The 26,851-nt window shown below is 38.4% G+C and overlaps 1 protein-coding gene across 1 annotated transcript in view; it reads right to left on the bottom strand.

Moving 5' to 3' along the window:
- The window catches only part of SLIT3 (slit guidance ligand 3), a 536,791-nt gene that overhangs the window by 79,570 nt on the left and 430,370 nt on the right, over window positions 1-26,851 (bottom strand). The window contains 6 exon segments of the mRNA XM_029998071.2: window positions 303-427; window positions 4,664-4,827; window positions 10,006-10,077; window positions 16,659-16,730; window positions 16,914-16,985; window positions 18,104-18,172. Coding sequence (XP_029853931.1) covers window positions 303-427; window positions 4,664-4,827; window positions 10,006-10,077; window positions 16,659-16,730; window positions 16,914-16,985; window positions 18,104-18,172 — 574 coding nt within the window.

Raw genomic sequence — 26,851 nt, 5'->3', positions numbered from 1 at the left:
GTTGGAAGTGACCTCTGGAGATCGTCTAGTCCAACCACCCTGTTCAAAGCAGGGTCAACTACAGCAAGTTGCTCAGGATGATCTGTATAGCCACAGCACAGAGAGAAAGAAATGCCTTTCCCATTGCACAGGATAAAATTTGTCGCAGGGTACAGTTGAAAGGTCACCTACAATCTGCTTGAGTAAGGGATCTTTTGAGCTCAGTTCCCTGTAAAATTGACTTCTCATGGTACAACAATTAAGAAAACAGAAGACATGGGGAACGCTTTATTGCTTTTCATGTAGTTCATTTGTAGTCATACCTTGAAGCCAAAATGGCAAGTGCACTGATAAAACTCCACTGGATCATTGTTGCATGTCCCATTGTTCTTACATGGATTGGAGAGGCAGGGGTTACACTTGGACACAACACTGATATCTACCGGCTCTGGAAAGGCAAAACACAGTGTATTAATAGAGAACTGGATTACAAAATTAATACTTCCTGTACTCACACATACATTTTTCCCTAACGCAGTATTCACCCTGCATTGGCACAAATGCACATGCTGCAGATGCAACTTTACACAACACCATGGGATTCCCAGGGATCAGAGAGGATTTAAGTACTTAAATCAAGTGCTAGGCAAGTCTCAATGATGCTTATATTCTCCTGGACATGCAAACATCAGCTCTGAAAAAACATGTTGGGAATCTCCAGAGAGTGGGCTTATATATATATATATATATATATATATATATATATATATATATATATATATATATGGCTTTCAGCAATTTTCCCTTCTCTCAGTGCTGGAAATTCTGCAATAGCAACCCCTAGGGAACTATAACATGACATTTCTGTGGCTGGTAACAAGAATGAAAGTGCAGATGCAACAGCAGAAATAAAAAACATGCATAAGAAAGATTTAGTTAGAGGCTTATGGGAATATTTAGGTGCAAAGTGTTCTACCATCCTTAATTTTAACAGAGTTTAAAACTTATTTTCTTCCTGTTCTGCCCAGAAGAATGATTATCAACATTCAGCGATCTTGGCAAAATGCAACAAAGACAAATATGCAAAGATGTAAACGTATGCAGGTGAATACACGTGGCTGTATTTAAGCCATTTAATAAACCACATTTTTTAACAGAACTCTTACAGAGAAGTAGTGATGTTTGTGGGTGAGCAGGAAAACGAACACAGACCAAAACAATACTAAGTACATTTGGGTTTCCAAGTCAATCAATATTTTATTGTTGAGATTTTACAGAAAGCTAATTTAGACAGTTATATTTACAGTTAAAGAAACAGTGATTTTGAAATGGCTACATGTTGAATATTAATAAGTTGACAGCTTTTACATGTAAAAAATAAACCCTAACATTTTAAAAGGGCTTAAATTATATCAGGCAGTAAAGACCCCAAAATAATTTTATTTCATTTTTAAGGAAATACATTTTAAAAGAACTTAAAAATGGTCCTGTGCTAATCAGAAGTGGGCACAGAACTTCTGTTATTGCATGACAAATGATAAGGAGGAGTAAATTGTGAAACATCCAAAAGTGAAGAAAAGAAGCTTATACTTGATGCTAGAGAACAGGTGGAGCTCTAGGAGGCTACCAAAACTAGGGATGAATAAATCCCTTCCAGTCAAGGACGTGCTTTGGACTGTCCTGTATGAGATACAAAAACCTTCATTATTAACTTTGAATACTTGCACAGCACCAACAGTGGGTAAGAACACTACAGAAATGTGTGCCAAGGACTCTCAGCTGAAAAGCACCTGCAATGTAAAGGCTATATCCTGATCCCATACTGATGGTGGTGTTATCAGGGCCACTGACTGCGGAGTGCAACATGCAATGGTCTGTTAACAGGGCACAGCTGATTGCAGAGTGCAACATGCGATAACGAGGAGAAAGTACACGAGAAGTAACAAATCCAAAAAATGAAATAAAAGATTGTTGTCGTCCTCTTCTATCTTTGTGTTTATGTCTAACTAGATGCCATACATGGAGTTAGGACAGCAAGAAGAAATAACTTCTAAATTTCTGGCACTGACAGGGGGTGGAATGTGACACATCTGAGCTACTTTTGTCTCGAAGGTAGAATATATGGAGAATATAGGAAGGTAGCTCCTCGGAGAGCTCATGAGACAGGCTGCGGTGCTGCTCTTCTAGATTTAGAGGTCACTAAGCCAGAATTTGTTGTATTATTTATTTATATCATAATACACATGCGTACATTTTCCATTTATTCCTATGGCATAGATCAACGCTAATCAATGTAGGATCTAATAAGAACAGTGTTAGTTCCTAGCAGTTAAGTAGTTCATCAGTTTGCCCTTGTGGATTTGATTTATAAATTCTCATAGCAAAATGCCCTCAGCCCAGCACATTCCTTTCCTCTACTGCATAACTAGGAGGGCAATTTAATAAAAAGCAGAGCTGAGTTTGCATGACTTGCACATTACATACTTTTATTTTCTTGGCTCTGCTGAGACATAACCTTCTGCTCAGTCACAGGCTAAAACCATAATTTTAACAAGAATAAGTTAAACTCTACTTTTTTTTAAATGTAAAAGTTACTGGAGGTCACAGAGGACATCTATGCACTACCTTTATACAAGCATCTCAAAGTACCAAGCTCAGCATGGGCTGACTTCTGCAGCAATAATTCAGGGTTTTAGGGGGACAGAGGGTTCAGCCCACCCTGAGTTCCGTGCTAGCAGTACTTGAGCTAGGACTGAATCTACGCAGGCAAGAAGTACAGACATATCCTTGGACACTGTGTCATCCCAGTCTCGTTCTTCTGCTGACAGGCACATGTCACAGCTACAGCTTAGCGATGAGAAGGTGATGCAGCTGCAGGACAAACTGAAGCCACACCGTACCCTGCCACAGGCCACGCACATGGCTCCAGCCCAAGGGTAAACCTGCATTTGACCTTGTAATAAATCCTGTTGCTCTACCATAAAAGAGCATCATCGATGTCCAGACAGAATAGCACAAGGCATTGGATCTTAAACATGCACATGGGAAATGGGTTCAGTTAGACTACCAAATCATGCATTCTTTTTCAAAACATATGTACTGTGATGAGAAAAGGTGAATTCTTCTAGGGCCTGGAGCTTCTTGGAGTATACTGCCACTCGTCCAGACCAGCCACAGTTTCTGCTTGTCCAAAGACCACCTCCGAATCAACACTTTTTTTCTCTTTTTCTATTCAGATAAAGTAAGCCATGGAGACAGTTGGGATAGCAGAAAGCCCATCAGCTTTCTAGTGGACCAAACTAGTATTTACATAAAAACCATACAGCTGTTTTTAATAGTCTGGATCAGAGGTTTACTTGTCTCTTGCCTAAGAGTTGCTTGCTTAGTTTAGAGAGAGAGTGAGTGTAACTATTGATATATCACAGTTTCAGAATTAAGGCATCATCTAGCTTCTCTTTCTGGATTAATTTTCAGACCCTGTTTAATACGTAAATACGATCATTTTCTTTGTTTCACCTTATGTGAACAAGTACATTATTTGATATTTAGGGTATATTTGTACTTCGCATTTGAGAGACTATTACAAAGTCTGTAGTTCTGACAATTATAGTCAAAGTTCTGATAGTTTTGAGACTGACATTTCAAAGTAATTAAATTATAAGGTTATAGTTATTAAAATATATTTGAAAGGACATAAAAATCAGCTCAGGCTTGGGAACCTGTTTTCTAAACCCACCTCAACACCATCATTTGTTTGTTCAGCAGTTTAATCCCAGCCTCTATAAAATCATGCTGCCAAGCAGTACCGTAAATGTGCATGGCACTCTGAGAGACACAAAAACAGGCTTTATCCCCTTATTTCCATTTCTAAGAGAGGCTACTGACCCATCTTTTCCACTACAAATATAGCTCCATCTTCACATACTTACTGGTAACCTAAGCAAACCTCCAAAACCTGTTTTACAATAAGAACATACAAGTATATCCTAATCTACAGTCAGTAATAAGCTACTTACTTTATCCACAGTGTGCCCCTTGTCATGTGTCTAACTGCTCTCTAATGCAGCATACTCCTATCACTGACTAGCCCTAATTGTTAATAGCTGCACCTCAACCCTCCCCTGAATGAATGTACACTGTATTCAGACAAGAAACATTTTCCATAATCTACAGTTCTGATACAGACCTGATGAGGACAGTTTGCAGATCTTCAAATGAAAATGTACTTTTGATAAATATTTGCTTTCCAGAAGAATCCTGTTTCTCAGTTTTCAAGTAAATGTACCTAATAACTAGTGCTCTATATTTTTAAAATAACCCTTATTTTACCAGTTTTCTGGGGTAGGTAGAAGGCCAAGCCCAATTTATTTGCTCAATAAGTTCTACCAACATCCTATATGGTAACCTGCCATTATATAATCTGGTGCGAGCAACAGGAATACTAACTCTTCTGAGGTTTGCTGGTTTTCCTTCCAGTGGTGCAGTTAACTGCACTTTGTGGAAGAACACTTGAAAATGCAACTTGAATGTAATGTGATGGTTCAGAAAACGAAAGCCAAAGCCAAACCCAACTCCCCCCCAAACTCACTTCAAAACCGAACAGCTTCCAAGAGTATAAAAATAAAGCACTGTATATGAGGAAAAGCAACAGGACTGAACAGAAAGCCTCCCAGCTTGCTCCTACCTTTGCACTGGAAGTGGTGAGTCGGCGTTGTGAGCAGCAGCCTGTCCACCATGGCGTCAGGCCCGCTGCAGCGGGCTATCCCTGGCTCTTTGTACCCTGCCTTCACCCACTCGGAAAGCCAACGGAGGTTGCAATCACAATGCAAAGGGTTGGTACCTAGAGCCCTGGTGGTGTAAAACAATTAACAGCAGTTATTTTGGCTTGCAAGCAAAGATAACATCCCTGATCTCATCGAGGCACGTTTTACAGGAATGCTGTACTTCAAAATGTGGGAAAGATCTTCTGAGTATTTGGGACGGCTTTTAGATTTATCTCCTCCAGTATTCCCACTCTCTTTCTTTCTTCCCATCATTAGCTAGGGAGATTGTATAAATACCTAACAACAAATCACTTTTCCAAACAATTGTGCTTGAGCAATGTCGCCAGACATATTGCTTTCATCAAACTTATCACATTGGTTTCTGTCATTTAAGTCTTTGGCCTTCATGAGCATATTCTAACAGTGAATTGTGTAATTTAGTTTGGATCTGATGACTCATGTCAATGTCTTCTCACTAGATCAAACATACACACAGAGGATACCCCTGTTTTCAAAACTGTAACCTGACGTCTGCTAGATTTGTTCATGGCTTTGAAAATACATTTGGATAACAAATTTGGTTAACCCATCGCTTGAGTTAGGTCATATGGTTGAAGTAGATGCATTCACATAGTGCAATTATAATTCACAGAACTTTTTCATTATTCATGGAGAGCTATCCAAAAGAAAACAAACCTTTTTACCTTAAATTTAGGTGCTTCCTTGACTAATTTATACTATTTTTTCTCTTAAAGAAAGTGTCTTTTCAGGCAATCAGTCAATTACAAACAAAGTCCAGGCTTCAGAAAAGTCAGTTTAAAAATAATTAATTTTTGAGAGTGTGAAGAAATTGGAAGTCTGAATTTATTTTGCTGAAAGTAAATGTAAGGCTTTTGCTGTACAACACCTGAATTGCCACGGGAAGAAAATTAACTAAATAAAGATTAGCATAGGGAAGACATACTAAAGAAACCAATAATTCAAATTGGGTTTTAGACTTTACTATTTCTGCATATGTTATAAACTATTTTTAAGATGGTATTTTAAACTCAAGCTTCTTTCAAATAAAAACATATCAGACAGGATATTAAGATAGAAACCTCAGTAAATTTGTTGATACATTTCTATTGGAGTGACTAATGAACCCACTGTGCCCTAGACAGATTCATAATGAGAGTTCATAGGTTCAAACCCTGTCTAGGGCTCATTCATCAAAATTAAATGTGTACTGCAGCGCAGTATTAAAAAATATCCATCCATTCCTTCTGTAAATCCATTGCTCACAATGGAAAAAAAACTACTGGGTTGACTTTTTGACCCTGTAACTGTGATCAACTGGCTCACTTGTCCAAGGTCAAACGAAATGCAGCAGTGAAAGTTGGACCGAGAAATTAACTTTAGCATTGAGCAATTGCAATATATAAAGTGGGAGTGGGAGGACAACGGAAAGCTAGTTACCATGTTAATTAATCTTTATAAACCACATTAGATGTAAAGCTGCTCTATAGACACTAGAAATGATTACCAATAACGTTGTTGTACAACTGCAGAAATTATCACATGTATCTTTCCGTTCTTTTGTTTGTGGTTTTAGTTGGGGTTTTTTTTCTTCATTTCTAAGAACTATAGTGAATTCTTGTATTTTCATTCATGAGTTCTAACATAGTCTTTTTGTTATAGCAAAATATTTCCAGAAGGTAAAAATATCTAGTGCTGTAATGAAATACCACCAGCAGCATTTTTGAAATGTTGTGCAGATATTTCTGTTCAGACACTTTTTTTTTGAGGCACCTTAGAATAAAGTCAATTAAAATGACTCTAGCCATGATAATGTAGTGAAACAGAGGAGGGGACAGCTTATTTTTATAGGTAACTAACATAAATTTGAGTAAAGATGAGGTGATTCACCAGGATTAGGAATCTGAGCTGTTTATTGGAAACATGTCTGACAGAAATACCTGCTGTACACAGCATCCATCACCAGGGGTTTCTTTGTGGAGTCCCTGGAGTGCCGAGGGGTCAGTTTATGTGTGGGCAGTATTTGGGAAATGGAATCAGTTACAGACTTGTGTGTCAGTGAACAGTAAGGACAGCAAATGCAGGAACCGACCTAACTGCGATGGTCTCAGTTCTACCCCAACGGATTTTGGGTTCTTTTTAGGTATTAATATATGTGATCCTTCAGTAGTACTGTAGCATTTTTGTCATTGCCCTGGACTAAACAATTTAGTAGAGTCATGGCTTAAATAGATGTTTATATGATTCAAGTAAAGTAATAAACAGTAAACAAAACCTGTGTGTGTATACCATACACAAACCTTCCTCTGTCTTTAGTGAGGTATATTAGCTACATAGTTTGTTGTAACAGTTACGTTACAACAATATGTTTACAATGTAAAGGAAATTTGGTGAACATTTTCTTGTAGGCTTTAAACAGCTATGAAAAAAGTAGTGGAAGTTTCTAAATCTCAGTTTTATTCTTCCAATTACAGACCAATTTAAAGCTATTACAAAAGACTAACTAAAATCAATAGTTTTGTCTATGCTACAAAAACATATCTTTGCAATTCTAAAGGTTAATTTTATACACACACACCCCCCCACACCCTGCCAAACTGATGCAGAAGGCCCAGGCTGAACATCCTGCTCAGCACCTTGGTAGGCAGCTTTCTCCAGCCATAATATCTATCCTACTCTTAGTCACACAGGTTGTAAATTTAACATAAAATTTGGTTCTCCCATGCATTATGAGTTTGATGAGTAGCAACCCCTTGTATCATTTTTCAAACTTATTCCAAGTGCATGCTTTCTCCTTGAAGATCTATATATCAGGAAGAGCTCAAAATGAATTTATTTTAAATTATGTATGACTTCGTTTGAATAAGCACAGCTTTTTCTGGCATGTGAAGAGCAAAATCATTGTGGTTGCTAAAAGTTTCAGAATCCTCTTTAAGAAATTGGAGCGCACAACAGCACTGTAAAATTCAATTGTTCAACTGTGCAAATTACACCCCAGACAGGTCTTATTTATTTTATGGATCCTATTTATTACTGTTCATTTGAGCTTTGTGTATTTTACATTTCTGGCAGCACATACATCTAAACAGATAGACTGCAGTAACTGTATTGGGCCAAAGGGGTTTTTATCACTCCCTAAGGTGAACAGTTTACCCAGAAAAATTGTATCTGCACTTCATTTAAAGTAAACCCCGAGGAAAATCCAAACAAATGGGGCATGATATGTTTATCTCTTGAGTTCTAAAAATACCCTCAGAAGCCAGATTCCCAGTATGGGAGGTGTCACTGCGCTTCCAAAAGGAGGTACATGGCTTCAGCTCAGTCAGACTTTCATTCCAAAATAACATACCAAATGACTTGACTATACTGGGAACATGAAGAAGACATACATTTTGTGCGAAACGAATATTTTCTCTGACTTAGATACCAAGGTGTAAGCTTGAAAGAGAGGTTATTTCTCAGCTGAAGGTGAAATTGCCTAAGTTGCTCACATATGATTTCTGTCCCTACCAATATATCTTTATATTGGTAGATATATCTTTATTTTTTATTGTCCAGAGAGAAACCGAGACAGAAAGCTGTTACACAGAAATAAACAGTCCAAGGACATATTTGCTATCCAGAAAATATGTAAATATGAACTGAACTTTGTGTTCAGGTAAGTGTTCTGGAGGGCACATTTAAGGTTGCAAAGAGAGAAATAGATATATAAAACCTATGTTAAATGCACACATAATTGTATATCTTGACACCTGCATACATCAACATCAAGTCACATGCATTAGGGCAGTATCAGAACCAAAAATATTTGTGTCAGCTTGTGAAACTAGTCACTTCACAAAATGACCAAGACCAACCCTCTGATTACTTGAGGACAGCAATCAAGAAACATGCTACACCAAATTACTTTTCCTTTACGTCTATTGTCTAATAATGTGAAGTACCACACATTATCTCAGTGAAAAAACATTTTCTGTTCACTCTTTTGGCACTGCCCTGGTTTCGGCTGGGATAGAGTTAATTTTCTTCCTAGTAGCTGGTATAGTACTGTATTTTGGATTTAGTATGAGAAGACTGTTGATAACACACTGACGTTTTCAGTTGTCACTAAGTAGTGTTTATACCAAGTCAAGGATTTTTCAGCTTCTCATGCCCAGCCAGCATGAAGGCTGGAGGGGCACAAGAAGTTGGGAGGGGACACAGCCAGGACAGCTGACCCAAACTGGCCAAAGGGGTATTCCAGACCATGTGATGTCATGCCCAGTATATAAACTGGGGGGAAAGCTGGCCGTGGACCGCTGCTCAGGAGCTGACTGGGCATCGGTTGGCGAGTGGTGAGCAATTGCATTGTGCATCACTTGTTTTATATATTCTAATTCTTTTGTTATTATCATTTTTAAATTATTATTATTACCACCATTATTATTATTTTCTTCCTTTTCTGACCTATTAAATTGCCTTTATTTCAAGCCACAAGTTGTTTTGTTTTTTTTTTCCGATTCTCTCCCACATCCTACTGGGTGGGGGGAGTGATTGAGCGGCTGTGTGGAGCTTAGTTGCAGGCTGGGGTTAAACCACAACAAGCACCAACTGTTATACTTCAGGTTTATTTTGTAACATTTGCAGCTATTTGTCTTTACAGTTCTTTCATGAACTGAACTGCTTTTAAAAATATCCTGGACATCCAGCAATACAAGAGTAATTTCTGGAAATATCTGCAACGTCTAATAATTTTTGCAAATTATGGAATGAAGTATTAGTGCTGTGAAATGACCAATTCCCATGTGATTAAATATATATCTCTGAAGTACTGATTCATCAACAAGTTCATATACTGACAACATTTCAGTATGCAAAACATATGACACTTATTAAGCAAAGAATTCACATTTGCTTAATATTTGCTCTTTGTGGGAGGTTTCCTGTCTCACCCTAGACCATAACACACTCTGCATTTCAAACAGACAATGCTGAAAGAAAGCCTTAAACACAAACTCCACAGAAGAGGAAACTGTCATGTTTGCTCATTTGGTTTCCCTTAAGAAAATATTTTGGTAACTAATAACAACAGGTCTAGTATCTTTTTATTTCCTTTGAAGGATGCACTATGAATATCCAGAGTAGAATATGGAAAGTGATCAGGAAAAACAGAAAAGCTATACAATCTTAAATTTGTAATAAGATGTACTGTTTTATAAATCTGAAACCGTCAATCAAACAGATGAACCCAGACAGAAGTACTTACAGATGGGACAGGGATACCAGGTCATTGAAAGAACCTTCGGGAACACTGGAAATATCGTTTCCATGGAGTGTCCTAGAAGAGGGGAGAAGCAGGAAGGTATCAAACCAGTATTTTATCTGCTCCCTACAGGTGAAGGAATTGGTGCTTAAGAAGGATATTTAATTTTGTTTCTTTGAGAGTTGCTATAAGCTTCACAACTCATGAGCTTCCATGCTTTATTACTTCTATTTCTAGATGTTGGCATTTAAAGTAATGATACAATTGGAATTGTTGGTGACCAATGTTTTAAATTAAAAAGGTGACATACTATTTATGCTATTAAAAGGGTATTGATGACAAGCAGACCCTCACATACAGACCTGTATTCTTTTATAGAATCCCATTAGCTGGAAACACAGGAAAAACAGAAGAGGGAGAATAGGAACTGTGAAAGTTAAATTAAATATTGACTTCAGAGAGATCCTAGGAGAGAACAAGGGCCCATGAGGGCAAATATAGCTGCACTTTCACATTCTAGTTTCGCATTCTTACAGTAGGAAATACCTCTTTGTGCAGTATTTTTAAAATCTGTTTGACAAATACATTTATGCTTCCAAGGAAAATACTTGAAATTAGTTGTTTTAGGCCATTATTCGCCCTGCGCAAAGAAACTAACATTTTTCTAGCAGGCTTTTCAGGATCCTTTCGAAAGGGTTCTCCACTGTTTCCAAGACAATTTAGGCAGCCACTTTATCTCTTTTCTAAGAAATACATTTATGTGTGTGTTACATAGGCAAGCATAAATGAAAAGATTTTTCTTGCAGTTTGTAGAGCACAATACTTGCATTGAAAGTAGCAGACACAAGAGTAAAAATCATTATTTGTGATTACTTGTGGTTTTCATTGCAATTACAACTGAAGACCCTGCTACAAAGTAAGGCACTGCCACTAGAGGTTGTGACAGACAAATAGAGAGGCAGAGCACTTCTTGCAGCATCAAGGCTATGATCAGACAGGAAAACATCCAGCAACAAATGAGTGTGCGGGAGGGCACAGGATGCCGGGGGTGACAATTGCATAAAAACTATCCAGAAAATGCACCAGAGTAGATACACAATCATGTAAGTTTTTTTTTATAAATAAAATCAGCTACTCAGCTGCTGCATCCTCTGCCTCACTAGATAATTATCTGGCAAAAAATAGCATAGAGAAAAATATTTATAGTTTATTCTAACTTTTCTAGTTTGCATGTCACTGAATATGAGTTTACTCCTTCACGTAGTAACAGACAGTAAGAACTCGTAAGGAGCCAATAGGACTCGATTCTGCTAGATCTCACTAGCTGTTTCTTAAACAGAAGTTGGTAGAAATCTTGCAAAGGAGAAAGACATCAATATTTTAAAATTATATTTTCTTTTGCAGTTCTCCCCTGAGCTGGTTCAGTTATAACAAACTGCTGTATTCTTTATGTCCTCTTTCCCAGGTCTAGAAATTACTGTCAATGCTCCAGACGTGGCAAAGGAGGGTGGAAAACAGAAACCTGCTGTGTCAGTTTTGTAGCAGCTCTTTCCCTCGAGTCATTTATTTTCTAATTTACCTTGTGATTTGCAGAACACAGCAATCATACCTTATTTTTTATTCTGTGACTGTACAGATCCTTAAAATGGTGCACACTGAGTTTATTTAGAACAAACCAAACATCTGGGCCCATGGAAATACACAATAGCCCCAGATGAAACAAATGCCTCTCTTTTTGCATCCTTCCTTCCCTAATACCACTATAAGCTTCACCAGGATCTACATGGTGCCTTATAACTCTTATGAATTCCACCTTTACACAGTGCCTTACGCCAGCAAGGAAAGTCAAAGTTGTGAGGGGAAGATACACCTTGTCCTCTCTCCGATGGGGCTGGGCCCTACCATGGGGCTGTGAACTATGTGAGCATAAGCAATGTTACCATGATCACGTTTCACAGCTGCTCATTGCAGCTGCAGTTTCTGTCTTATTGTACTGCAAAGTTTTTCTACAGAGCGTGAAACCACAAAAACTACAGCAGAGTTATCCTGCTGGCCTCTCTCTCCAGTTCTTGATGCCAGTACACCAAAACCTTGCCCTTCAAACATCCTGATTCTGAAATTTTCTTTGAAGCATACCTAGGTTTTGCCTATTAATAATAATAATAATAGTTGGCGTATATAAGGATGGATCTCCAAGCAATTAATCCGAACAGGAACAGAAAGGATATGAGCTCCCACACAGTAACTCCAGATAAAGCACACTCACTAATTCTATACAGAATGACCAACTCACTGAGACATACCCCACAGCTATTAAATAAGGAGTATTTTTGTTGGTATGTGGATGCAAGGTCGGGCCTGGTCAACAAGTTGTCATCAAAATGTTCCCTCCTTCAATGAGCATATTTAAATAAGCAGCCACTCATAATGAGCTTATATTCTGATCTTTTAAATCACTTAAAGATGTGCAAGACAATTCTCTCTGAACAGACAACAGAACTTGTATTTATCTATATGTCCTATCAGTTGTGTTTATTCCGTGAAGGGGTGTGGAAACTTCTTCCAAGAGAAGCTGAAGAATGACAAAGCCATTTACCTGTAAGAAGGTAAAACCATCAAAAATATAAAAACATTTGGAATGAATGGCTTGACTACATATCTCAAACATTGAGGTATGTTTCATGGATGCAAATGCCTGCATTTTAATAAAAAAATCGTGTCAGCAACATCATCAGCGTGCAGCTAAAATGTAATGATAAATGCTAAAAAACTTGAAACCCACAATAATAAATAGAGGCAAGAGAATTCAATGGTGCAATAAAATCTGTTTCCTCTTGGATCAACAACAGAAACACATTTTTATATCAAAAAACCTTCTAAGCAAATGGTCAAATAAAATCTTAAACATTTGGACAGTTAAAACACACACATTGATGTGTGTGTTCTCCCTCCAAAGCACAACTGCTAGGTATCCTCTTGTCTAAATGTTGGTAAACAGCTGGGCTATGAATTTAAGGTGATGAGGATCTCTTCTCAGAGCACAGAGTAACAAAACACTTGAATTCTTGAAACAAAAACTTTCTTTTACATGTAATCTCACTAACTTATTACCTTGTCTTCAGATAAGGAAATGAACTAAATATATCCTTCTGGGTTGGGGGTTTTTTTGGTTGTTTTTTCTTTTACTAGCTGTTCCCAAGTCTCCTAGCCCATTGTCTCATAACATTAAGTTACTATAGACACAAAGGGGATGCTTTTTCAGTAAACAATGATCTACCCTGTAATGACAAAATGTGGCTAAAAGCTTGGCTGAGCTAACAGAGCCACATCCCATCAAGGGCAAACACCTACAACGAACCCTGAAGGATGCCAAACCCTGCAGGAACCAACACAACTCAGATGTCAGAGGAAGTGGGAAGCCACAGTGGCATTGCTCAATGCTCGTAACAACAGCGCCTTTTACAGATTTACTGGATAAGTACAAGTAGTCATTCTGTGCTACAAACAACCCCAACAAACCAAAGAAACAAAGGCAAATAATATTTCTGTCAGGTCAAATCAGTGCAGCATCCAACAATAAAAGCATATTGCAAGAATTGGTTCCAAGGTTGTGCCTGAAGAGTATTAGTGGTAGCTTTACCATCACACATATTACTATGTGTGAGCTTTGAACTGCAGTAAATATCCATCAGTTTTCAGTAAAACTAAAATATATCATGTTAGTAGAATATTCTGTAGCTCATTTTATAATTTTTTTCATAAATATAACATGGAAAATGGTTTAGTGATCTGAGAGAGTATTTTTATTTCTTAATTAAATCAGGATGAAATGTCAGAAGTTACAACATTGTCACACAATAAAAATAATCTCTAAAATAATCAGTTCAGGCCTACCAGAGAGCTCTAATATTTATAATTACTTTGTCTCAATCTCAGCTTTTTTACTCTGTTTACATTTAGCTTCTAAAAAGACTAGCTTTGGACAAAAAAACCCAAATCAAAACCAAAAAACAAACCCACAATTTTTCACTGCAATAGCTTTGGTGCAAAAACCTACTGATATCAACTTTTGCTTATTAAAAAAATTCTTAATACTTGATGTTGAAATTGCTCCCCAGCACACTTTGGCTGCCATTATGGATAAGCCATGTGAAGACTGAAGATTAAAGGCCTGATTGTGTAAACACTGATATATATTCAGGCTTCAGTATAAATATGTTGACTCTGCAGTTTTCTCAATTGGGCTTGTGCTGAAAAAGTGTAAGAGACAGAGGACAGAACCAGATATCTGTCAAAGATCAACTTCATACATCTATGATTTTTCTGATTTTCAAATACATGTTTTCTTTATTTACTATAAAGAGGCAAAAAGTAAAGAAAACATAAGGAATTTGGAAGACACAGAAGCTTGTATGAGAAGGGTCTTCTACCTTCAAAGGCATGCACAGTCAAAGGTAATGAGATCACTATATTCTTTTTATTAAAAAAAAAATGTGGAAATTGTTTTGCTGATGTTTTCTCTTTTAAATTCCCCTGAGAATATGGATAATAAATAACTGACAATAACAGATTGCACACTGTCACTCGGAAGCCATTTTCCCTCTGGAGAATTGATTTTTAATAACAACATAGATGACACGTAGCAAAAGTTGTAGCTGATACCAGAGTTTTGTGGGCCATAATAAATCAAATCAATCTGGAGGCTTCCAAATGCATGGAGCAGAGGCAGAGATTCCCATTTAGGCTTCACTTCACTCGTGCTGCTCTGTGCAAGACAGGGAGGGCTTCTCCCTTGAAGGAGGAAGATATTTTTTCAATTTGATTAGCAGATCATTTAAAAAAGCCCAAAGACATCAGTTGTTATTAAAATATTGCCCTTTGTTTCTGTCTATACGTGGCCTGCAAGAACAGAAGTAAAAAGACAAATTGTAGCTAGTGGAAAGAGTGAGGCATCGTACACTCTCTTACTCTGCACTGTAATTCAGGGTAGAGAGTCCCAAACTAGCTTTAATCAAGCTAGCTTGCATATCAGAAGCAGGCCAGAAGACAGCTCCATATGGAATAATTTATTTGGCCATGAAACAGAATATATTCGTCTGTGGCTGAATTTCAGGACTCACGTAACAGCTCAAATGTGACCATCCTAGTGCGCTAGAAAACAGAGTCCCAATCCAAACATAAAACAACAAATCCAAATCACGTATCTTTCTTGGTTTTACTAATGAAAACTGGGATGCTAAAGCTGTCTCAAGTTAGGAGGTTGAAACCTAGATGTCTATCTATTTTACCACTCAGACCACAGTGAAAGAGCTCAGCCAAACACCATTGCCTTATTGCTTCCACAGTTGCAGTAGTGTCCATGTCGACACCTCAATTATGGAGTCAGTGCACAGCAACCATTGCTCTTTAAATTCACAGAAACTTCTGCATGTGAATGACATCTAACTTTTTTAAAAAAATAGAAAATGCTAATGCGAAGTTTCAAAGCACTCAGGACATATTCTTCAACTGCTCTGTCTTGGCCTTTTAGTGTTCAAAGCTCTTTCTTCTTCAGCACACTGAATAATCTCATCACAGATAAGCTATTTAATTTATTTGCTTTCAGTTTACTGTGCAAGTAATGATGAGCCACCTGTGTTGCTGGGCCATGGGGAGAAAGGTGGCTTCTCCACTTTGTCCTGACTGCTGCACATGGGGTCACGTGTCCACACAAACAACTGAGCAAACCTAACTCAGGTTTTGTTTCTGATGGGGCAGATGGGGAGTGAGAGACAGTAAATATGAGGCTGAAGCAGGAGTCAGTCTAGCAGATGCCTAAGAAAAGCTGGGGGGGCTGCTTGCTGCAAGGAACAGGCCCACAGCCCACACTCTGAGACAATATAAAGAAGATGACCTTCAGAAGAGATTGTAAGCAAATTGTTCAATCCAGAAAGCTGCTGAAAGCAGCTACACTAGAAAGAAAGAGTGCAGAAAAGGATCTCCAAAGAAAGAAACCACACATGGACATCTCTTGAGTGTGCCACCAGTCAACATGAGGTGAAATTTCATTCACGACTTAAAGACATTTGAGACAGGCATCTCAGCATTACTGGCACCCAGCCACTGGCTTGACTTACTCATTGTTTTAGTGTGGGGACTTCTAACTTCCCTTCAGATTGCATTCTTTTATGTAAAAACTTGCCTGCAGAAATCTAAATTAATAGACAATATTCTAAAAATGCACAAGTTTTCAGTAAAGATGCTCTTGCTGAAGCATCCAGTGGAAACTTACACTCTAAAATACGATCAAGTTTTCACAGACAAAGAGAAAAGTCCTTTCCTGTGGGGCACCCAAACATTGTTCAAGTAGAAGAGACAAACAGATTCTATGTAGTCTCTCGGAGGCCCGTTTTCATGAGAGTTCTTGTCCCTGAACTATCAGAGGAAAGTCATTCATCCTGCAAATATGTAATTGCTTCTTTTCAAAGTTTAGCATTCACCTGCTCTAGTCATTACCGGACATATTGCACCTAAGTACAAGTACATTGAAGCTAATTGTGTGAAAATATTTATGACTACTGGATCAAGTGAAAGCCATCTGCTCATTAAAAACCTCTCTGCCATCAACAGCATTCTAATAAGCTGCAACTTGGCTGCATCGAAGAAGTGGTACTTACAGCACTCGAAGAGACCTGAGCCCATTGAACGCGTGGACTGGAATGCACCGAAGTCTATTGTAACTCAGGATGCTGGGAGAATGAGAGAAAAGAGTTACATCATTGTATTTTCTTTGATTATTTCACTACTAATTCAACCACAAAGCAGCATGGAAATCCACATGCCTAAGTAACAAGATATACACTAATTGTTCAACACCTAAGATGGTGTCTGAAAAGCAATTAAAACTGTTATCAAAACTTTGGACTACTTACAGTGTTGATAATTGAGTCATGTTGCTGAAGGTGTAATTGGCCAATACGCTTATGCTGTTGTTGCTCAAATCACTGAAGAAACACACAGAGAAAATATCATTTATATGTATGAACTGTGAAATAAGTCTTTCTTTAAAGATTACATAATATCGGCAGAGCAAAGTGCTTGAAGCAATTAAGAAGTCACATATTATCAATTGATATATTTTTCTAACCAACTCTAGAAGCAAAGCACATCAGACTCCCCTAAAAAGCCTCAGACTCAGAAATATTAAGGCATATCTCCAGCATATAGCATTGGAAAAAAAAAAAATCAGTGAATACAACCAAAAGTTTTGAAGGAGGATAAATTAATAAATGATACAAGCACGGGTGAATATTTACTGAACCAACTTGCTTTGCAATGTATTACAGGCATACCATTTCCATATGCTCTTCACATTGACAGCTACTAGAAAGAAATTACATTTTTCATTTTCAAACAAGTCTTTTAGGCTCAAACAGAACATTTTGTTTTGTTGTTGTTCTCCCTTGAAAAACAAAATTAGAGATGTTTCCAAATAAAACACTCTTTTAAAACAGAGGATTGCAGTTTTCCCTCCATGTTGCTTTGTCTGAGTTTGTTCTGCCCATTTGACTTGAGTATCTACACGGCTGATTCCAACAGCATTTGAAAATTTCTGATAAATAGCTCAGCCAAGAAATTTCACTCCTGTGTATTTCAGGCAGCAATTTACTGAACAAAGGCTAGTTGTGTCTCTATCTGTATGACTGTTCATAGCAGAAACAGCTATGCAAATTTTCATTGCCTTAGCATTATAAATACTGCCTCACCTAGAACAAATTAATGCCATCTCCTCTGTTAATGACCTTTACAGCTTTGCACAGATAAATCTGCCAAGTGAAACTGTAGCAGCCTGTGTGAGAGTTTAGTCCTCTCGCAGAGCCTGGAAGCTCCTGCAGAGGAAGGGTCTCTGGTGCTCTCAGTCACCTCACTCTTTCTCCACTCTTTATGAACACTTATTGGCAGCAGTGACCACTGTGAAATTCTCTCCAAATTCAAATTACAGAAGGTTTTTGGGTCTTGTGGGTTTTTTTTCCTCCAAATACTAATTATTTATGTTCCACCTACAACATAGTGCAGAAAGAGCCATGTAATTTTCTTGACATTGAAACCACGTGTTTCTTACATCAGTGTCAGGTGTCTGAAAGTGGAGAGCCCCTTCGGCACAGCAGTCAGATGGTTTCCTTCCAGGTAACTGAAAAAAAGTCAGATTTGACAATTACACAAACATGTTAACAAGCACTCCTGTCACTCAATTTGCACCATGAAAGAGGAAAATAAAAAGTCAGTCACTAAGGAAATTATCTTTGATTCATTGCTTTGAAACCGTAACAGTTTCTCCTTTATAAGTGAATTATCCCGCATGCAAAGCATGACAGTAGCTTATTGATTTTTTTAAATTTCTTTTTTTAAGACTTGGAAGTGAATAAAGGATCTCTGGCCTACAGCAAACAGAAATGACCAGTTGGTGCTTCTGTGAGAGCAACTGAAAAAAAGGAGAAAAATTATATGGCTTGTCCCCTGAACTTAAAGTTATCTTTAACAAGTTTCTGTAAGAACTCTGAGTGCTGACTGATCCTGTTAGGAAGGTTTTTATCTTGTGCATGTAAGTTCCTTGTACAGCCAGAACTGGAAGAGGAGCTGCACTGGCAGGTCTGTGTTGCAAAAAGTCTCAATTATTCTAGTGTCAACACAAACATCCAGAGTTTGATGCCACATGCTTACCTTTCCTCTTCAAAGTACGCTGGTGCAGGGTGAAAACTTGGTACAAATTGAAGACCAAAGACCAAGTTCTCTCTGAATACAGGCTCCTCCTATAAGCACTAAGTGTATTTAATAGAATAGCTTGTGTTTCCAGGGGTGGAAGTTGTTTGAGACACCACTGAATGTGTCTCTATTCAGACACATGCACAGTAGGGCTAGAGCCTTTTGGGTAATCCTATGTCCTCATACAGGCATATAGTACCAGTATTTTGAAGTTTTTCTCCACTGAAGAAACATGAACATTCAGTAACTAAGGGAAAAACCCTGAACAAATACTTTCCAAAAGTTTGCCCAGTTTGCCCAGAAGAGAGCATGGGTACTCAAGACTCCACAGCTGACCTGTGGTAGCAATGGGATGTGGAGCTTTTCCTGTTTATTACAAAATAATAGAGACAGAACTGGAGTTCTTTTCCTTAACCTTGGCTTTTGGGTGAAACTGCATCCCTGGAAGATACCAAAGTAATAAGGCTCCAATGGAAATTGACTGCTGTGGTGCCATGACACTCTCAAGGTGATCCTCCAGACATCTGCGAGAAGCCATATCTACCTGGGAAATAAATCCAACCTTCTCAGAAAGTACTGTGTAGGAGGAGGGCATTTCTCCCTCCACAGGTGAGGATAAAAGATGAAATAATATTTCCCTTCCTTACAAGACACTTCAGGGGATTTTTCCTAAGGTAGACATGGGGCAATGCAATTGATGTGGTATGTTTTGAAAGATAATCAAGCGTAGCCAGGAAATGCAGCTCACAGACACCAGAACACTTAATGTGCTGCCTCTACTGCTGAAAATATAATCCAATAATCATGTTAAGAATTTTTATCCCACACATACAATTTCCTTTTCTTTGGCAACAGACCTCCTTATTCTGCATTTACTATAGCAAACAACAATAATAGATTATTACTGTGCTCTATGTTCCCTCTCTACGTTAACTGTAACAGCAGAGATATTTGTGTAAACTAAATCCAAGAAAATTTTCCCACAAACTTTATTTTTACATAATTTAAAAATAAAATCTATAAACACTAACAGAATTTCTTACATAATACATTTTATAACTGTCACATTTCTGCCCCCCGGCCTCTTCTATTCCAGCATAATGCCTTCTCACCATCTTCTGCTGCTTCAGCTCTCTTTTCGACTAAACTACTCCAACTAAACTACCCCAGCCTCCTGGTTATCCAGTCTGCCTGTGCATAGGATCCCATCAAGGCAGAATTACTTTAGAGCATGCAGTGGACCTGACCTAGCTCGTGCTAGGCTTAGGCTAGACAAGCAGGACTACGGGCTTTTGAATTTTAACCAAAAGCAAAATCCTTCCTTAATGAAAAAAAATCTATTGAACCAATTAATCTCTCCATTCACAAAGATCACAATCATCAAGTGATGGTGTTGCACAGTAAAGTTAGCCCTTGCAAAGTAGTGACAGCCGCTCTGCTGATGCAAATTATCACAAACCGGAGTATGGGTTAGTTATGCCACATTTACACCTTCCATGGATATTTGTATTTAGCAAGTGTTAAGTCCCTTGCTTCATTTTGACAATTTTTTTTATAAATTATTTTGAAAATGGAGTTCCTTGGTGAATTCACACCATAAATTGTTATATAGAAGATCCTCAGAATTCAACCACATGTGTTACTATTAAACAGGGAAATCATGTCTCATTTCTCCAGTCATGGTCTGCTATGGATGCAGCAAGCTGCTGGGACTCTGCACCTTCTCTTTCATCCCAGAAAGCGGCAAATCTTAAACCCATGCATGACAGTAGTTTAAGGTTCCAGTCTTTATTCCCCATGTAAAATCCAAAGGATTTCCAAAAGAAATCAAAAGCAGGTCATGTATTATGTATTTGGAAGCTATACACGATTTTCCTTTAGGAAAGGAGACTCAACTCTAGCAATGTGTTGAAATCTTCAGAAATATATTTTCAGGATGTTCTCTTGTTGATCCCAATATGAAACAGCCTGCAATCTGAAGAAACTGATGATGGCTAGCCAAAGTTTCTTCCCCCATGTTTTGCTTTCTGGTGCAATCAGAAGTTGAGGGTGCACATTTTAATCCAGTGCTTCATTATTCAGACTAACATAGACACGCAGACCCCTGGAGTTAAACTCCTACAGAAGATCTGCTTTCAATAGCTTTGGATTTGTACTGCAAGCAATTTGATGGTTATATAAATGTGCTAGCAGAAAGCTGCAATACTTATACCAGTGGTATAATTTCTGAACAAACACAATTTTACACTGAAAAATTACTGATAATATACTTTTCATGCATGCGTAAGAACAATTCGCCACTGTTAAACCTTTCACCACATTATACAAAGAATGGCAGTATTTTCTAAGCAAAAATTCATTCATTTTGAAAGTGCAATGAATTTGAAGTAACCACAGCTTTTAGGGCATAAAGGCATGCCAAGAATCAGGGGAATGTGAGATGCAACATTTGAAGAAACCAAGTGCTGCAGATGAGCTGTTGCCCACCGTGGGCCAGGCCTCCACCAGAGCAGGGAGGGGATGCAGGGCCAGCAGCTCTGCACCTTGCTGGGCTGAAGGTGATGTGTGGGGGCTACAAGAGGGCTGGAAGTTGGACACAGTGAATAACAGAATTATTCCTGAGGGTGAAGGGGCAGAGCCCGGTTACAAAGCTCTGAGTATTTATGTATACGTATGTATAAATAAAAAACCATAGATGAAGCTACAGACTCCCTGTGCAAACAAAACAAAACAAGCCCTAACAGAATGATGTGGAGGGAAGATCGTATTTTTAATTATTTTGAATCCTTAGCCAAAGGAAGATTTTTTTTTGCATCTGGTATGCAGAGAAATTCTGGCATGAATAAAAAAATATACGTCTAATTTTAATGCTCAGAGTCAAGTTATTAATATATAGTCACAGTCCACAGTGGGTGTCAGCTGCCTTAATATAGACACACTGACTGGTATCCAAAACAACCTCATTTGCTTCCTAAAGTCTCTAGACGCTGTAGTTTAAATATCAGATTGGAAATTGTTTTTTACCCCATGAATGCTGCTGGGAATCTTGAAATCTCAATAATGACTTGTAACCAACAAGCAATTACCAGAGACAAAACTGAAAAACTAAAAACATGAGTTCATGTTCTCATAAAATGCCACCAACTACCTATCGGGAAAGGCTTCTTCTAAAACATGACCGAGTGCTGGAGACAGGTAACCGTTCGGCCAGGATGGCTGGCACTGTGGGGCACGTCACGCCTCGCTCCATGCCTGCACCAACCGCGCCGGCTCTTGGAGCCCAGTGCCTGCAGCAGCCCCGGGGCTCATCCAGCACCTTCCACACACACTAACATCACACATAAAAAATTTAAAACTATGCATAAAAGATGACAGCTGTTCTTTTTCCAACTTGTCTATTTTTATACTGAAACCACTTGGATTGGAGGTGATATAACCAGCACAAGGTGCCAAAGCATCATGTAACAATTTGAATCACTTGGAACCTTTTTTGTACTGACATGTCTCTTCAGCCATAAAGTCAAGCTCACAGCGGCAATCTGTGCTAAGAGAAGAAACTGGAGAGAGAAATCGGTTCTCAGGCAGTAACTGAAAAGGCACAAAGCCCCTCCTTTAATTTCTTTAAATATTTCATATAGAATGCTACAGTACAAAAAAAAGATGATATTTGACAATTTTATGCAGCTCTAAAATTAAGTTATAATCTAAACTTTTTAATGCAGATACCCAATATCCTAAAATTTTGAGGCAAGTTTCATTTCCTAAAAATGGTGTTCTGAAAGAGAATTGGGCTGTGAAAGATGAAAGATCTGCAAGGCACAAACTTTAAGAGCTTCAATTACACTTTCTTGAGAAGAAACAAAATTCAAGTATGGATCTAGGTATAAATCTGGATCTTGGACTTTCTTACGTTTTGGCAAGTTTGGACTCTGGATTTTGCTGCATTTGTATGTCAGACCACAGCTTACAGGGCTGACACACAGAAACATGGCTGTGTTTGAGAGAAAAGTGAAGGCCCTTAAGTTAAACTCACCTTTAGTCTCTATTAGTGCTAACGTTCCCTTTCTGATATGTACTCAAATTTCATCAGTCATTGAACACATTATTTGATAGTATCAATACTATTAACTTTTTCTAAATGCCAGATTTGAAATGCAGATTTAAGTCCTCTATTTCAGCTGTAACTAAAATATCCTTCTACAGAACTATCCATTCTCTCAATGGGAGAATTTTCCTCCGCAGTGAATTAAGCAGGCTGTAAAACCTTTTATGATACAGGACCATGTAAGCCCAAGCTTTGATCCAAACTGTTTCTCTCCTTTATTATCAAAGGAAAATTCACCGAAGTCTGTGTTTAAGGGTCAGTGTATAAAGTAGTGCAGATTGCCAGACAAGCAAAAGCATTTGCATTCTCAAGCAGATGATTTTCATCAGATATCTCACTTCAGAGTCATCCCTTTGATCAACAGCAATATAGGCATACTGAAAAATGGCACTAAATTGTTACGATATTCTACATGTATCATAACTACCTGCTTAGAGAATATTTATTGCAACAATTTGCATGGCACGTGTACGAGCCATTATTTTTAGTCACAAGTCAAAAGAAATCACAAGTGCCTCAGAAGATGGAAAGGAGGGTTGAGATTGGTGGTAAATACCTCCAAGTAGAAGTGGCAACAAATGTATTGGCAGCAATTGTCAAAATCATCTTGGCAACTGGAGAGGCAGGTGAATAAAGGTGCCATGCTAAGGCTGAGGCAGCAACAGGCAGCAAACTAGAGGTGGGGAATAAAGAGCTAAAAGACAGTGCAGTGGGATCCCTCTGCTAGTAAGCAGGTCAGCCACTTGTGAAAACTGTTGTGCCAAGTACTGAATGAAGTTGCAGGCTAAATGAACCTAACAAGCAGAACAAAAGACAAGAACAGGAGAGAGAAGGTTTGTGAGGAGAGAAAGAGAAATGGCAAAAGTAATGCAAATATTAATATGTATTAATATAAATGGAAAGAAAAACAATCACTCACAATGATGTATGGATGCAGATTTTCCTAACAATCCCATCAGTGCTATCATATAGCTCAGTGTCATGACAACATTTGGAGTCTAGAGATGACATGATTAGTACATATTTATTCTAAAATACACCATGCTCATTATGTTACAGCTTATGCACACGCCATCCATATAATTGCCTCCAATGTTTTTCTCCAGTGCAAAATATTATTTGCTGTAGGTCCATAAAAGCAGCTGGATACTGTCAGATAAGACTTTATTAGAAATAGACTACGTTCTTGTGGAAAAAAAAAAAAAGAAAAAAAAAGAAAAAAAAAAGAAAAAAAAAGAAAAAACCCTAGTGTTCACGCACTGAGGTAATATGTAAAAGGAAAAAGAGCATGGGAAACTTAGTTCAAACAGATTTGGGAAAAAAAAAAAAAGAAGAAAAGGAAAGCCTAAACCACTAAGCATCAGCGAGGCTGAGTTCCAAACTAGCTATTTACATGAACATTTTACTTCTGAACATCTGGACTAGAAAACTGAGTACATTCAAAAAACCCAAGGCTTCTCTTCAGAACAAGCAAACAGTGGGAAAAAATGTAGGCAGTACATAAATAGACAGCAAAGGAATTTGCAAGAAACAACATAATATTTCCCTATTCCCGAGAAACTGAAAGAAGACTTGCCCATGATGACGGGGTTTTGTGAAGGAATAGCTGGGAAATAGAAATTGCTTGCATCATCATGCCTCTAAAAAGCCAGGAGACTTAGTGATCTTTTCAACTCTATTCTAGATGGAAGCCTTCCCTGCCAAGGTAATCCCTCCTCCCAAGGGTGGTACAAAGCAAACACAGGGATGTCTCCTGTCATTCCAAGCTCTAAATATGAAGGAGATAATGGTTTTCACATGTTTTGTCTATATACACATTCAAAACAGAAACTCAAGAAGAAAGTTGGAAGGAGAGAGCCTGTGTCTCCAGTCCACCATGTAATAAAACATTGCTGGTGATCTTTTTTGCTGAGCTTAGGTACAGTGAAATTTGACCCAGCAAAGGGTAACATTTTCCCTATGTGCCTGTGCGAGAGGTATGTTCATATTTGCACACTGCTGTTTAATACCTGTTACAATGAAAAAATTCCTGCTTTAAGACCATTGTAAGACCTCTAAAAGAATTGAAAAGAACTTCTGAGAAGGCTATATTCAGCCGTAACAGACTGGTTTATCTAGATATGTGGTAGTTCTTTTTCTTAAACCATGTTGTATAAAACCACACTGCAGTTTAATAAAAAGCACTGCAGCTAACGCGCCTTGTAAATCCATACATCAATAATGGAAGTTTATAAAAGTCGGACTGGTGCATTCATAACAATTCCACTAAAACGCTCCCCTGCGTCATATCACTGTTCAGGCCTCCCGCAGGGAGGGAGCTGTGGCCAAGCGGCTCTTTACACCCTTGTCCTCTCCTTGGCATGACCTCTGTCCATAGCGACCGCGGCTTTGTGCAAGTGCCTGGTGGGAGCACAGAGACCCCAGCACCCTGCCCAGAGGTCTCTGACATGAGAGCGTGGAAGGGGAGAAAGGCAGCGTGGGTTGCGGTAACACGGGGCAAGGATTTTTTTAATCTACCTCAGCACCTGTGCCCGCTGTACCAGTGAGAAAGGTGAAGGCATCCCTGCCCTGGAGACCGCTGTGTCTCTCTCTAGCCATGCAAAAACCATGATATCTTCTGCAGCAGGTAACTTCTGCAGTTTCTGGTTTCTAGTGCTTGATATCCACTGCTACCACAGAAACAAAACAGCTTTAAGAAGATACTCCAGCCTTAGGACACAGTTCAAGGGATCTAGGACTGCCCTAGGGAAATGGGGGTATTCTGGTGTGAGAAGCATAAATAGATTGAACAAGATAAATCTCTTTCATCCTGTGCCCAGAAAGCCATTGGGTTCTCTCTGCCAAGTTTTCACTGTCCTCAAAATGAGGCAAGACGTGGGGTTCCACAGGAGATGCTGTCTAGCACAGCAGCAATGACAATTCTCACAGAACAATAAAAATACTTAAATTCACGCCTGCAACTTGGGACCTAGATGATATAGTCCCTTCTAGATTATGGGCAAAATCTTCATCTCAATCTGGAAACAGAAGGAAGGCAAGTAAGATTGATTTTTTTCAAAAAATTATTTATTTCATTCTTCTCATGGTTTCCACAACTACATGAAATTTTTAGCTTCAGTACCTGCAGCTCATCTTTTGGTATAGATACAGATAAGGAGCTCAGTTTGTGTTGGTTGAGAGGAGAGTAAGATCAGGATTGAATTTTGAGGCAGCTGGGACAGATTCAAGGTTATATTTCAAGAACATGAAATATTCAGAGCCAGCCAGTCCGTGGCTGACTGTGTTCTGCTGACACATTTCTGGATTGAAAGCAGAAAGCCAAACTAGAGGCTTGCACAGCCAAGAGGCTCCTACTGAAGAAGACAGTCACGTAAACTCCTATGAACTCAAACTGCTCGGTTCCAGGCTATTGCCTCATTTGCCAAGTAACAGCCTAAGAAATATAGCAGTTTTCAAGAATGTGAGATTAATTTCACTCTTTTTGTGAAAGTTATGTCGTCAGTGTATCAGATAGTATCAGTAAAACTCAATATGCAAAATAAAATTCCTCAGTGTGGCAGTGGAAATCAAAGTAACATCTGTGATATCTTATTGTTGGCAAGTCATATTTCAATGCAATGAAACCTGAACAAGAATAGAGCAGAAACCACCTTGCAGACTTTTTATCACTGATGGCAATATATAAGGGAATACAGGCCAAGACTTCGCTTTTAATTCAAACCACTATTTAACCATCCCCTGGTTAACAGTGTTCCAAGGATGCATTCATTAATGCAAAATTTCCATGTTAATTTGAATTACCACATACACTTTCAGTACACTCCTCACTCAGTAACAAAGTCTTGTATTTGACTACAACACTGGTAAAAACAGTGCAAACCACATTTTAATTCATTACAAAATTCACTGAACATACCAACTAACTCTGCCAATTCCTTCCGCATAGAAATGTTGATGAGATTGTAACAAGTTTCAGTAATGACTCACCTGGGGTAGATTTGA

This window comes from Aquila chrysaetos, chromosome 22, assembly GCF_900496995.4.
Source record: "Aquila chrysaetos chrysaetos chromosome 22, bAquChr1.4, whole genome shotgun sequence".
In the NCBI taxonomy this organism is placed as follows: domain Eukaryota; kingdom Metazoa; phylum Chordata; class Aves; order Accipitriformes; family Accipitridae; genus Aquila; species Aquila chrysaetos.
The sequence above is the reverse complement of the archived record's forward strand: the minus strand, read 5'-3'. Positions and strand labels throughout refer to the sequence as shown.